The sequence below is a fragment of the Pyxicephalus adspersus genome, chromosome 2, assembly GCF_032062135.1.
Source record: "Pyxicephalus adspersus chromosome 2, UCB_Pads_2.0, whole genome shotgun sequence".
Classification (NCBI taxonomy): Eukaryota; Metazoa; Chordata; class Amphibia; order Anura; family Pyxicephalidae; genus Pyxicephalus; species Pyxicephalus adspersus.
This window is the reverse complement of record NC_092859.1, coordinates 76,032,169-76,047,471: the sequence shown is the minus strand read 5'-3', so window position 1 is coordinate 76,047,471 and position 15,303 is coordinate 76,032,169. Positions and strand designations below refer to the sequence as shown.

General features: G+C 38.5%; 2 protein-coding genes across 8 annotated transcripts in view; both read right to left on the bottom strand.

Moving 5' to 3' along the window:
- Positions 1-3,982, bottom strand: part of FAM53C (family with sequence similarity 53 member C) — a 21,041-nt gene extending 17,059 nt beyond the window's left edge. For 2 of the 7 annotated variants that reach the window (XM_072401077.1, XM_072401083.1), the window contains exon 1: positions 2,394-3,553. In XM_072401077.1, the coding sequence (XP_072257178.1) occupies positions 2,394-2,471 (78 nt within the window). In that variant the 5' untranslated portion in view covers positions 2,472-3,553. The other 5 variants (XM_072401081.1, XM_072401080.1, XM_072401078.1 and 2 more) reach the window with 5 other exon arrangements.
- A 1,591-nt stretch (positions 3,983-5,573) lies between these two features.
- The window catches only part of LOC140323749 (oocyte-specific histone RNA stem-loop-binding protein 2-like), a 14,789-nt gene continuing 5,059 nt past the window's right edge, over positions 5,574-15,303 (bottom strand). The window contains exons 4-8 of the mRNA XM_072401073.1: positions 14,385-14,495; positions 11,840-11,938; positions 10,184-10,321; positions 7,920-8,010; positions 5,574-6,703 (exon numbers count right to left, since the gene is read on the bottom strand). Of these exons, the coding sequence (XP_072257174.1) occupies positions 6,584-6,703; positions 7,920-8,010; positions 10,184-10,321; positions 11,840-11,938; positions 14,385-14,495 (559 nt within the window). The 3' untranslated portion in view covers positions 5,574-6,583. The remainder of the gene's footprint in view (positions 6,704-7,919; positions 8,011-10,183; positions 10,322-11,839; positions 11,939-14,384; positions 14,496-15,303) is intronic.

Below are 15,303 nucleotides of genomic sequence, written 5' to 3'. Positions count from 1 at the left end.
GCTGTTAAATTGTGCTTTAACTTCTGTAATCACTGGATCATCATGAGAGTCAGATACCTAGCAAATTAGAAAGGGAAGTCACCTATGGAAGTCTCCCTATCTTATTTCATACAGGTTTCTGTTTGACTACATTTACTCATCTGCCATGTCTGGGTTGCAGAAAATCATGTCTTCTGCAGGGATTAGGGTAACACGTGCAGACCTGTGAATACAGCCTAATAGTATAAATGGGTGAAGGGGGATAAAAGCAATCAACAATATGCATGTTTTTATATTTGCAAAAACAGAAATAGAGGGGTAAAAAGACAGATCCCTGATTGAAAAGACAAGTATAATTTACAAAAGTTCAGCATTTGGAACTTTGTTTCCTCAACTGTTCTCCACTTCACCCTCAACCAGCATCCAGTATTCAGAGATCATAGCAGCTAATCCTATTCATAACATAATTTTGTATGAGAATAACTAACTGAAAGTGAACATTTAGAACATTTCTGTGTGCAGTTAGCTCTGCTTGAAGTAAATCAGTATAGCAAACTGGATCTGAAAGATCCTGCACCAAGAACTTCCTAATGTGAGTCCTGAAGCAGCTTCAGCATGTCTCAGAAATCAGAATCCAAAGGGAATCAGCAGACATACAGAGACCAGACTGCTTTCATGACTCAGATGTCCCACTAGAGCAGGCACATAAGGCAACATTTACTCCGTAGCCCATCATATTCAGTTCTTGGAATATGTAACAGGACTGCAGATGACTATATCATATATATATTACACAGTTAATATTTACATGCAACAGAGAAAGCAAACCATAGGCTGTAAAACCAAGCCAACACATTTTCCTTTAAGAAACTTTGCAAAACTGATGGATTTCTTTTTCTCTAACTTATATTCTGTTCTGGCTTGTCACCTTTCGTCAATCATAAGAAAAATATTGACTGTTAAAAGATTTTTTTTTATGTGCTAGCTGAGGTGACACATGTAGCCCTAAAAAATTCCAAGCTAAATTTTTCTTGGATGACCAACAAAAAGTATCACTTCCTCTTTACATTCTTTTTGGTGTCAGAATTTAAAAATAGCAGAAAAATTGTGTTTGGCATCCTTTAACATAAACCTGGTACAAGCAGGTCAGCTAGATTGGCTACTTGACCTCATTATTACAGCAGCCACAAAATATACATACAGAGTGTATTAGATCCTAAAACCCTAAATGCAGAAAAGAAACAAAAGACAAATAAAAAAGCTATTACTAACACCATTCATAGTGCATTCATAAGTTTGAATCTATACAGTCCTACTTGAGCTTAAGAAACAAACCATTCCATATAAGTCAATAAGAGAAGTGAATGTGGAACTACTTCTTCATATACAAATTGGAGAAAACCACCATAAAGCCAGGCTTGTACATCTCTCAGATTTCTACCCTTACATACAAGAATTGCATAAATTCTTCATGGGATGGGCTGCACACATACCTTTGTTAATGTGTACAGCTTGTAAAATAAAAAAATTCATAAAGCACAATTAAAGAGATTTGAACTTTGTTTTGATAAGAATATCCTTTAAACCTCAAAAGGAGAACTGTTCTTGTTCATAGTAGGTAGATTTAGAAAATGAACCAGATGAGCAGGGCAGAGACACAAACCGCTCATACTACTGAATGATCTAGGACACATGGCTGATTCTCAGGGAGTGTTTATAATTTGTGACTTTATAATGTTTGTTAAATACCTCACTTTTTAAAAACGTTGTGCTTTAGATTCCATTAGATGAAAGTGTGTAAAGGAGCCTGCAGATTTTTCAGCAGCATTGGTGGAAACTATTCAAACACAAACCAGGAATACCAACCAAGTTGTGTTCTGCATAACAACAAATACACGGGAACAGAACATGCCAAGACCACAGTCCAAAACCTCAAAATCTACTTTCTATAAACACATGAACATCTAGTCTTCAGTCTGCCAGTGCCTTATGCTGAGCATCTGTAAAGGTGTACAGAATCAGAAACCGACTTTCTTTATTCATTCAAGAGGAGCGGAAAAAAAAATATTCCAAATTTATTATTTTCTTTGCTGCAACTAAAAACTTTGGAGAAAAATATTGTCTGATACGGGATTTCATTTGGAATAAAATGGCACAGTAAAGGCTATGGCCAAGACAATGTAACCAGGGATGGATCATTCATGTGTTGTTACATTTGTAGCATAAGAATCTAATCAATGATGATTATTATTAAACAGGATTTATATAGCGCCAACATATTACATGGTGCTGTACATTAAACGATCGGTCATTTATTTATGGTTACCAAGGCCAATAGGAGATATCATAACAAAGAATGTGTCTACAATATGACGTGCTGTATAATGTCAATCTGAAATACAATATCTCCTTACCAGGCTTATACTGAAAGATTTGCATTTCAGGTCCTCCAGACTTTGTTTTTGTAATTGTTCTGTAATCATGGAGATCATGGTGCCTAGGAAGGGCGAATCATTTGTCTTCTCAGTAAGAAGTATATGACATGATGCCAAACTTTGTGCCAGTCTTGACTGGGCTCGACAAGTGTAAATTTCAGTTTGGCCCCATCATTTCACCCTGCGTTAAACAAACACAAAGTCATTCATGCAAACAATATAGAATACTAGAAAGTCAACCATGATGCCTAGGAATGGATTACATACAAGCAAGGATCAGCTTTCTAAAAACTCTGGTTGGGCCTATACAAACTAGATCTCTCCCAGACACTGGCCGTATAAAAAGTTGCCATGACATTGTAAAGGATCAAACCAAAGAACAGACTTATACAGTTTTGAAAGGAAGGCTTTTACAAAACTTGCGCGTTGTTCTGCATCGGATTTATACAGATTGATTGGTGGGATCAGCCAAATGTTAATATCTGCATTCTCTGCACTACAGCTCATCCCTAGGAATGGCAGAATGCACTAGGCCAAGCCATCACAACATAGGTAAGGGAAGACATTTTTGGTTACATTGTGAAGTCAGCACACAAGTTGACCTTATGTGTGTGGTTTAGATTAGCATGCAGTGGGCCCTACACCACAGCACTTCTACAATGGGCTGAATGAAAACACGATCGTGACATCTGAACATGGCTTGCTAATGTTACCATCACACACACACACGTCTCATGCACCCTGGAGGGCTTCTCGTGACTGCAGACATTGGATGTACAGATTGATGCTCGGGTATCATGACATGGGGATGCTGTGTATGAAGGAGGATGGAGGGGGGATGGGGGCAGAGCATCTCTCACCACCTCCGAACCAATGCAGTGCCGGCCTGTCTGCCCAGTGTCATCTTCTGCCCGCGTAGGAGAACGATGCTGTGCTGAGGGCAGCAATGACAGGCCCCCCAGTGACTGCAGCTCTTGCTCCGGAGCATGAAGAGTTAAGGGCTTGTTTATCTCCCTCCTCAGGAGATGGCCTGGCCGGCGCCTTTCCCGGGCCGCATCCTACACCGCCGCGACCATCCAGGCCTCCCCCATCAGCCCGCCTCCCCTTTACCTTGTCTCCGCCGCCCCCACCTGCTCTGTCGTTACCTGCCCCGACTACGACCCTCCCTACGACCCAGAGCAGCTCTGAGCCACCAGCGGCCCTGCAGAGCCCTTAAATATCGTCTGGAATGTTCTAATTTTGAAGGGGGAACGAACAGGAATCGCAACACGAATTAAAACACAGAATATGCGGATTCCCGTTTATTCCTCCCCAGTTTAATTAAATATAATTATTCCGATAATAATCTGTGCTTATTTAGGAATTTAACAGGTAGCAGGGCATAAAAAGCAAACCGTAACCAAATATACCTCCCCAAAATGCAGTGGCCCGGCCCAGTCCCCCAGTGCGGAACAAACCATCGTACGCTATAGACGGGGCGAGCTGATGCTTCTGTGTCAGGCTGCAGCCTTAGTTGCAATAGCTGTTCCTCGTATCGCGGTGTCTCAACACTTCGGCACTGCGTCGCCTCTCTCGGCACATCATTATCGCCAGTTCTGCGGTAACCTGGGCTCGGTCGGTCGCCTCATAGGCCACAAACACACCCCCATGGCCCATGTCGGTACCGTGTGGACAGAGTGCATGCTGGGAAGCGTAGTTTTCATCCATCAAGATGCTGTATGGGGGTGGGCTGAGCATCCAAGTGATGCTGCAGGTTTGACCCTCACCAGTACCATCCTGCCGCCTCTTCTATCTATGGCAGGAGTAGCACTTGTGGCCCCTGCTAGCAATCAAGCCTGGCCATGCTTACAGGCATTTTTATTATTTCCCAAATAAAAAAATAAGCATGAAACAACTCAGACTCAACTGGTCATTGGTTCAGTGTAGGTTTAACCCTGATTAGCCACAATGCAACATTTTATGATTAGCAAATTAAACTACAAGTTATTTTCAGAGCACTCTGCCTGCCTTCAGATGTTTGATATGTATTAGATTTGTAAATGCTTATTATATAGTAAACATAATCTAAGTGCAAGGTATAATTATGCAAAATAAGCAGAAAAAACAAAACCACCAGAGCATTACAACACTAAGCATAGAGATTCAGCTTCTAATACTAAAAGACAATTTTCAAAACACTTGAAAAGTAGAGGCCCAACCCAGGTTTTAGTTTTGAATATAACAGAAGTGGAATACACCATAAGATTATTTGGGTATCCACATCTCTACACCCAGCTCCAGATTTCCTGTGGTTGCATCAGGAAACTCATTGATATTTCCAAATCAGAAAATTAGGAAGGGTTGGATAGACTGAACGTAAAATTCCAGACTATGCCTAGTATTAAACAATGGTCACAGAATAAATGCCCCTCAAATTTGGTGGCAAATCAGGAGCTTAGATTTATTATCCTAATATTGGTGATTAGGACAATTAGACTAAAGCGAATGGAAAACCAAACCAGTCCTAACCCCTTGCTACTGTACATATCTAATGAACGTTGACTTTACATATACTCTAAAACCTTGCAAATTGAGCCCATTTGTGACATCAATGTGAAAACCCAACTATAAACAAACCTTGATCTAAAGTAGGGCTGTCCAACTCAAGTTCTTGAGGACCACGATACGCTTACATTTTTATTATTTTTCCCCAAAGGCACATGTAAATTTAGTATGGTGTGGTATACAGAGAGTCAGAAAATTACCATTTTTAGAAAAAAAAAAATCTGCAGTGTTGGATGGATTTGAACACATTTGGGAAACCCCATTTTAAATTACAGGTTACTTTATGTAGCAAATAAACATTTGTCAGATGCTGAAGCCTGTGTAACTTTTTCTAATATATACACACAATGCACTAATTGTTCACCAATCTCAAAAGCAGGGAGACTGCAGAGTGCTAGGTAAAGCATCTCTCACCCAAAACCTGCCTTGTGTAACCTGACTGGTCACATTAAGGGAAAGTATTTGGGTAAACATCAATGGACTGTGTTGTGAAGCTTGTGGAACCATCCACAACCATTTGATACCCAGGAAACATAAGTCTATTTTACCATTACACTCAGTTTCATATAGGGCACTGATTTGTGGCCACTACATTTTCAACCACAACATGAAGCATCTTGAAAATAAGATTTTATTTAAAAACTGAATGCATACAATCAATTGTATCAATTTTACACTTCTCAAATTTATCCTAAATTTGACATTTCTGCAAAATACTTGACAAAACAATCACAGTCTGGTAAAAATTTGCTTGCACTGCTGATAGCAGTATCAGAATTACAGTACAGAGACCAGGCCATTTATGGGCCAATCTTTCCATAAATTATCTACATTTCTGAGTTTTGACTTCACACCAGCTTTGCATATTTTCTAATGGACCTCAGCTGCATATGCTTTGCATTCAGATATCAAAGTATCAACCATTGTATATACCCTTGGCCTACCATTACAATTCACTTCTGCTGCTGGTTTTCCATTTGTAGAAAACTGCACCAGTTATGAGACTCCGATACAAAAATAGATGCAAAATAGAGAGGAAAATTGGCATCCACCAGTTAATTTTCCCTAACTTTAGGGTGGAATGCCACTTTTATTAGCAATATATTAAGTTTTCTTTTACACTTGTTTGTGTTTTGCAAAAACATCCAGTCATGTTTTGGTAAGACTAGAAAAGTGAAAATATATTACCAAGCATGTTACATAAACAAGAGACGATCCAGTATCTTAGATTATATAAATCCAACAATGTAGCTGAAGACCCAACCTATGCCTCACAAGTAGTGTTACTAAACCACTCCACATACTTTACCCAAAAGACATTTATATTACCAATAAATGTGATCCATTATTGCACATACAAGACAGGCTCCATTACAATTGCACATGAATTCAAACAGTTCCATTCTTTAAAGAAAAAAAAAAAGTTGATTGTGCTAACAATTTGTGATTTCTTTTAAGTAGCATCTGAATGCTGCCCATCATTTTACTACAGATATTTGATGTGCCAAAAAGAATCAAGAACATTTTACAGTAATTGGCAACCCAATTGTACAACTCACAAATTATCCCTCTCTAGCACAAGGTAGATTTAAAGAGCCTAAATATTCTTTTCTGCAAATGACAGTCTATTGTCCTATCCAATATGGATAATGGTAAGGCCACGGTGTGCCATAGTCCTGCATCCAGTTAAAGTAGTCTTGAGTCGGATCTTCAGAAGTGCAGGCCACATCGGGTACATCAGATACCTGGAAGAAAAACATTGGAATGACATGAATTTTGCCCATTGCTACATTAGTAAAATAATACTGCATGATTATTGGGCTGGATATACACGGTATTGTGCAAAGGCAGAAGTGAAAAATGCTGTAAAGCAGGAATGCTAAACATAATTTAATGAATAGCTTGCTTGAAAGCAAGAAATAGAAAAGTGAAACAAACATTTTGCCATAGAAGCAATTATTTTCAGTACACCTGAATGCAGTTTGTGTACACATGCGTAATTGATTTAGCTTTATCTTTGAACTGTTTTTTGTTGCAGCTCCATGAAGACCACTGCCAATAAGATTTCCCTGAACTGCACATGGGTGGTTTCTGCACGTTAAGAGCAGACTGCAGTATTGACTTCTTAAAGGGACAGTTTTGAGGTGTAGTTGGGAAGCACGGATGGTGCTGGTTAACTATGACCATTTGTTTCTGTAGAAGAGATTGGGGGACATCTTAAAAGACCTATCTGCTACAAAATGTCTGGCAAAGAGTAAACTTTTGGATGCAGGATAGTCATCTGCTTCACATTATGCCATGGTGTAGGACTGAAATCTCCACATCTACCATCTCACCTATTAAGTGTGGTCGAACCCTGTTGCGTACACAGATGTTTTAGTTAACCAGTATATTTCATAATACACATCAAGGCCATTCGAGCATTTAGTTCAGCTGTAATGAAGTTAAAGAATTCACACTTTGTCAGAATAGTCTATCACTTGTTCGTTTTAAGTGAGATCTCAGATCTGGAGCAGGTAACATGATCAGGGCAGTATAAAGTCCATGAAATCAGAATGAGCCTGGCTAATTGTATTTCCAGCATCAGCATTGAGAAATAAACCATTTTTTCTTACCACACTTTTGGGCTCCGTTTGATAACAGATAACACGGTATTTTGTTTTATGAGGAAACCATACATACCTCATGCAAACATTGGAGGACCATGCACATGCCAATCCTTGCATGTGCCAGGAAAACAATGTAAGCCCTCAGCAATATACTTTGAGCACCGCTTCTGTGCTACATATCGGACCCCAGGCTAATTAGGGGAAGCCTGACAATTGGATGAATGTCTATTAAGAATACAAATACAGAAAAATGTTTTGCAACATGACACTGGGAATGTTCACAATATGGAGTGTGGTAGCCCTCTGCATAACATGGATAAAAGTCCTAATTTAAATACAAGGTCTGACATACCTGTACATCAAACAGATCAGTCCCTAAACCTGGAAGAGATGTCCAGGATTCTAGCAAATTCTGTGTTGAATCATCATATGTCATTTCATGCCTAAGTGGAAAGTATAACAGGTAATTTTTTTTAGAATGAAGAAACATTTGCAGAATGTACATCTTAGAATACAAACCCTTTACATTGCTACAAAACATCTGTTTGTATGTGGTCACTATAGCTTAAAATCCTAATATTGCATTTTTACTTTAGCTCTGCCTACACACCCTACTACAATCATTTTTTCTGCTAGGCAATCAGTGGCTAGCAGTAATGGAAATACCATGATTTAGTGTACAAGGGAGTCGATTTTCATTTTTTTTCAAAAATTTTTATTAGTTTTTCAAGAATAAAATATCAAAATGGTCTTACAAAAGCCTTACTATCATGAACACCAATGGTCCATATGTGTTGACTTAAAAATACTTACTACTTGAACAGCAAAGTGGATACACAAAGTACCCATGGTGTTTTATCTGCTTATGGGATAGTAGAGCAAAGCAGGATCACTGGAAAAAGTGACATGGCCTCCAAGCGAAAACATGAAAAAAAAGGTGCAGCAAACATCATTGAGCCAATGGTTGACAAAGAAATAAATAATTCTCCCTCCACCAAGTTGGGATTAATGAAGCAACTTGTTAGAGCTCTGAACAAGGACGGTGATTGCTTCAAATACATTTGTAGAATATTCCCTAGATTGAGTACTGAAAAATTTAAAGCAGGAATCCGATGGACCCCAGATTCAGAAACTGATAAATGATTCAAATTTCACAATTTTTGACTGATACTGAAGCTTCTGCCTAGCACAGTGATGTCATGGTTGTCAAGAACTTCTTGGGTAACCATAAAGCTCTTGCACTTAAACTTTAAAAATTTGGGTGCTACTATGACCATAAAAGTATACTTCCTCCATTTGCAAAAATTGTCAGAATCCTTGACGATTTCAGTGAGGATCAAGGGGAGAGGTTCCATCAAGATATAAAGGTGATGGAAGAAAGGTATCAGGGCAGATGGGATAGACATGATGGCAGACTACTACTGGAGCCTTCAACGGGATTGTCCTTATCAGCACAAAAAGGAAGTCATACAAATAGAATTTTTCAATGACCTTTGTGATTAGTTCTGTAAATATACTAAATACAGAATATATTAAGTATTTCAACGTTTTTAATTTTGTATACATAGGCATATCTAGTTTAATTTGGCTTAATTTTCAAGTTTCATTAGTTTTCTATGGGATTATTATTGAGGTATTTATTTAAAAAACTAGAGCCAGTCTAGCAAAACCAATACTATACTTGGAATCTGTGCATCAAACATAACCTAAAATGACTAATGTGTTTGGCAAGAAAATGTTTGTTGACCAGTGTTGTAGTAACATTTTAACAGAACATAATGAATTGGACACAGAATAACGGTAATAAAACAATAGTGAATCATTGGAATCAGATTTTCATTTTTTTATTTAATTTGGTCAAAATGCTAACGATTAGCAAGAGAAATCATTGATGTGTTGGTTAACATCAGTGGCTGTTAACTCCTGATTGCCCCAACTTTAAGCCCCTGAAAGCACCAAAGGGCTACACATAATCAGTATACACTACTAAAGATTTCAGAGACTACAGACATACATTCGTCCTTGGATACATTTTCCAGTTTAGCATAAACCCTATCTGACTCCTACAAAACTTTCAAAAAAATGTCATTACAACCCAAGGTATGTGCTTCTATTTAATTAGCCAATTCTGCAGCATTAGCCTATGCAGCTACAGGCTAGGGAAATTAACACCAAAATAGAGAGAGAGTCTGCTAAATCCCTAGGATTTTCTCACACAAAAGTAGGGTTTACTTAAAATGGTGAAAACCTCATCCAGGGAGCAGAGGTACTGCAAACAATAAGCTGTGTGTCAGCATATGTGGAGAGTTTAACACTGTCATTTTAGCAACAGCTATGGGTGAGACCAATAATTTTCAAATATGTTGCAATTATTATGTATGCAGTTTCAGATAATATTCCTACTATCCAAATTCACTAAACACCCAACAGTCCAACCAATGAAAAGCCACATAAATAATATCTTTTTAGCCCTGACTCCTAAAACACACCCCCATTTTGAAACCCTGTCCTTTACACGTGAATATTATATCTTGATGACTAAGGTAAATTACCACCTTAGCGACACAGAATTTTAACATAAACAATGCATTGGTAAACATGTGAAGGAGGACTTACTCAAATGGCAACTCTGCAGGGGGATCCCAAGAATGAAGAGCACGTCTCCATAGTTTGATCTGCATGTCCCAGGACCGTCTACTGTATTTCTTATATTTGTTGGGAGTACGAGGGTGAACACCTGGCTCCCTTTCAGATCTGGACAGACAAAAATGCACATAATAAATTTGGCAAGTTTAACTGGGGACTATGACCTTAATGTGAACCTAAGCTTTGCAACCAAAGGGCCAAGGGGTTGAACCATACCTACCATTTGGCTTCAAGGGGCAAAGCACAGGTGTTTGTTGCAGAAAGGTTGTATTAAAGAATGTTTTGGTTTTATTCTTTAATACACGCATCCATATTGCAACCAAAACTTCATAGCTTTTACTGCTCATTTTCCACACATGTCAAGGACCTAACCTACCAGCATGTTTTTTTTTTTAGAAGTGTAGGAAAACTGGAGTGCTTGGATATTCAAACTTAAATGTTTACTGGGATCTCTGTACCCACTGGGGAGATTGCCCTTTGTGTAATACTGATCCAAAACACACATTTCTCGTTCCAACCATAAAACAGTAAGAACAGATTAAAAAATTGTTTGCCTTTAGAATAAAGTCTGAACAGTCTTTTGCATAAAACATGGAATCCTTAGCACTACACACAAATGTGACCTGTCAATATGATAGCATCCCATCTCCTGCACATCCATGACGTCCTGTTCCATCATAGCTCAAAGGTGCTCTATTGAATTGAGATCTGGTTTCTGAAGGCCATTTGAATACTGTAAACTTGTCATGATCAAGAAGCCAGTTAAGGTTGATTTGAGTTTTGTTAAATGACATATTATCCTGCTTAGTATCCTGTCCTGCAGTGTACCCATCTTCTATGAGGATCAGCAACCATTCCAAGGTAGGCTTTCACAGTCAAACATGTTCAATTGGTACCAAGAGGCCCAAAATGTGCCAAGAAAATATAACCAACAAATACACCATCAGTATCAACCATTGAAATAAGGCAGAATAAGATCTTTGCTTTCAGCTTTCATGCTGACCACAAATTCTGACCCTACCATTGAATGTCACAGCAGAAATTGAAACTCATCAGAAAAGGCAATGTTATCACAAGATTCTCTGACCCAATTTTGGTAAACTCATGTAAATTGTAGCCTCAGGTGCCCATTCTTTGCAAACAGGAGAGCACCTGGATCGGTTTTCTGCTGATGTAGCTCATATGCTTCAAGGTTGGACATGTTGTGTATTCAGGGATGCTCTTCTGCATACTTTGTGGTTATGAGAGGTTTGCCTTTCTATCAGCTCAAACTAGTCTGGCTATTATTCTGAGACCAGATCAGACAATTTCACCCAGAGAACTACAACTCGCTGAATATTTTCATCTTCCTGACCATTTTCTAAAAAAACTAGGAATTGTTTTGGGTACCAATCCAAGCAGATTGGTAGTTTTCTGAAATATAATTCTTATTATACCACACACCGTATTGTTGACAATACAAAATGTTTTTGCACAAAGGAATAAATAAAACCATTAGTATAGTGGCAAAAAAAAAATCTAGTAGAACATTTCAGAACCAAAAAAGCACCCAACTCATCATGATAGACCTATCCAAGCATGCTAGAACTTACATTAAAAGTACAGAAAATAGTAATTCATACTTACTTGGGAACTTGTTGACGATAACATTTGTAGCCAACTGTGTTTTTTCCATAGTCTAGTTGCTTCTGCCGCCTCTGCAGAACAGCTTCATCAGTCTCAAATCTAGAAGAATGATGAAATTTGTAGAGACTGCCAAAGTACAAAAAACATCTAAAGACTAATATGTACAGAATTATAGTTTGTGCAACTCTTATAACAAATCTTATTGAACCCCCAACTTTCCCCCACCAAATTTTTGAGTAGTGACTGTTCTCTTTGACTACTCCTTGACGTCAGATTATTGCTGCTGGAAATAAGCACAATTGTCTTAGGTGAAAATCTGGCAAAACCCTTCTGATCTTCAACAATCCAATACTACAGCCTAAAAAATAGCCAAGAGTCTCTGGTACACCAGACTCTGGGCTGATATACACATTGAAAAGTGGTACTGCTACAAACCCACACAAGTTAAGTGAAAGCAAATGTTGGAAAGTGATGTTATTCCAATCTGACAATCATTTGAGCAATAGAGAATTGCATGGATGAAAAATACAGGGTTGTAATGGTATTTAAGACATTTGGGGTATGTGCAATTGTGTAATTCACAGGAAAGCTGTTTTGGAAGTGCTATTGGGGGACCACCTGTTCAGACTTTCTTCACTACTACAGTTGTGCGGTATTCAAATGACCAGCCAGGTATTGTCATGACTGTTCTGAATGCTTAAGTGGTTTATGATCTTAGTGCAGGATGTTAAAGACATTAAAGTCCCACCAAGAGACCAGAAACATTCATTTTTGACCGATTTCAATTCAATTTTGAAAATTTGTGACCGAGTAAGTTTTGCAAGTTTGAAAGTCTCTAGGTGTCAGGTGAAAGCAAGGGGGAAAATAATTAGCTTGTATTTGCACCTTTTTTAATTTAAATATACTTTCTGATCTTCAACAATCCAATACTACAGCCTAAAAATTGGCCAAGAGCCTCTGGTACACCAGAGAGGCATGGTTAGGTTTAGAGAAAAGAAAGCCCACATTAGGCTGTCCCACTTATTTTATGCATCTATATACTGCTACATATTCATTAGCACGTTACATCAGCCAAAGTCATGTCACAAACTTTCTTCAAAAAGCTCACAAGCCAGCATCCCTACAATATTAACCAGTTAACTTACCAGGTGGTTTCTGGGATTAGTGAGGAACCCTGTTAAGCCCTCCAAGCCATATTGTTCTCGTTATAGTTTCTTTAAAAGAATAAAACACAGAAAATGTACATGTATTGCAGGTATGTACTGCATATTTTGGTTTGGCAGAGGCTTTAAACCTGTCAGATGTGGAGGCATAGTCTTAAGGAGTTAGTCTCAACTGGTTTCAAAATGTTTTCATCTCTTATGCTGGACAAGTATGCAGTTTGGAGAAAAGTACTTTTTGTAAACTTGCTTTAGGTCACTTGCTTCAAGCAACAGGACCGATCCCATAGAGCTACTACTTCTGCTACAGGATCTCTACCGAGACAAACTTTTCCTGTTTGTGGAACCTGGAGGTACTATTAGCTTCCCTCACCTATGACAGGTGCTGCAATACTTCCTGATGTGGGGACCACCCACTAGGCCCAGACACAGTCAAGGATATCTCTCAGGACTATTTTAAACTTTTGTCTTGCATTTCCTGAAGGTAGATAAGGTTATATCTAGGTAATAGTACTGAAGGATGGTAGATACATAGATAATTTACATATATAGAGGGGTAGAGGGAAGAATTACTTGGTATAAGGCACATAACATTGGACATAGTAATAGGCTGATCCTCTAGTTTCAGAATCAAGATCTTGAATTTGGGATTTTCTAGAGTCTGAAAAGTGTCCTTTTTATTCTTTGTGCCTAAAGGTTACTGAAAGGCCATTACGGTAATGGCTGTTTTAGTAGGTTTATTTATCAATAATTAGGCAAGAATGACCATACCAAATTTCCAAAACACAAGTAGTATTATGTATTTATATAAGTTTTTATAAATTATGCCTTGAAAATACAATAATAAAATTAAAACACAATCTAACTATTCTATCTCTGCCTCCTGGAATGTAGTCTTCCTTGACTTTTTCAAAGGTAGGCAAGTTGGCAACATGGGATAGTAATCCTAGCACAACCACCTAGATGTATTGGCTAGTAAAGACCAAACCTTTGGGCATATATAAAGTCCTTTCACTGGTGAACTCCACTGGTTTCTCTCAAAGTCCTTGGCTGCAACAGTCATGGCAGCACAGCAGAAGTAAACATTAGGCACCATTTATGCCTTAGATGGATTCAACACATTCTTAATTTCAAGTCTATATATCCCTTTATGGTGTTTAAATCAACCATTTGCATATATAACTGAGTAATCAGTGAGGTAATTTGTGGTAGGAAAGGGCATTTTAATTTCATGCATCCTGTCCTTGGAATGATACCAGCACTCTGTTAGGACTGTCATAAGTCCTAGGCTTAAGTTCTGTATGTAATTGTAAATAATGTTCACCACAAATCTAAATATGTACTGAACATTAAACAACTATCGGCGGATAAAAGGAAATACCCACCTGGGCTTTGTCTCATCAAAGTCCAACAAATCTAATTCTGTATCAACACCAACACTGACCCCTGTAACAGCACAGCCTGGTTCAGGACAAGATGGTTCAGGAAAAAGCAGTCTGCAATTTAAACAGAAGTTTAGTCTCACAGCCTCATCCCAGTGTAAAACAGAATATGCTCTTTGTACTGAATATGTTTTGGAATTTATTAAAAGCACATTAATATCACTCACCTTTGTGTTATACTGATGCCGGTTGTAATGATTGAACATTAGCAAAAAAACTAGGCTAGCCCAGTATAAAGCTCTCCTACCAAAACAACTCCATTTTGTAGCCAAGCAGTACTGTGAGCACAGTCAGACAGAAAAGGCATCCATACCTTGACTCATGGCAACAGGTAAAGTGGGACCCTCTCTTGGCTTTGCATTCGTCAGCCATGCACTGCACAATACTTTCACCTGTGTAACCAGTGGCCCTCTGTACTTCTAGTAAACCTTAGACATGCAAGTCACTCAAGTTAGCAAAAGCAGTCCAATATCAGAAAAAAAACAGAAAGAACTGGGGACTTCCTGCAGCTCAGCTGCCTTAAGTTGGCACCAGATGGCTCAACATGTGCCGTTTTATGTGCTCACAACATAGCACAGCCAATAAGTTTTGAGGACACCAAAAATACTTCTTTAGGGCTCAAGTTCATTCAAGGTAAGAATGACATACAGAAGAGACCACAGTCTTAACAGCCATAAAATGCAGGGAAATGGCTTTTAAAATACAAAACAGAATCTTCCTTGCACAACTCAGTCATGGGCCTCTACACCAGCCCCCAGAGCACTTGTCAGCAGCATTACAAGGACTACATACTGCAATGGTTTGGAGTAATTAGAATCACTGATCGTTTTCTTGTGAAGCATATGAAGTAGTTTGGGAAAGG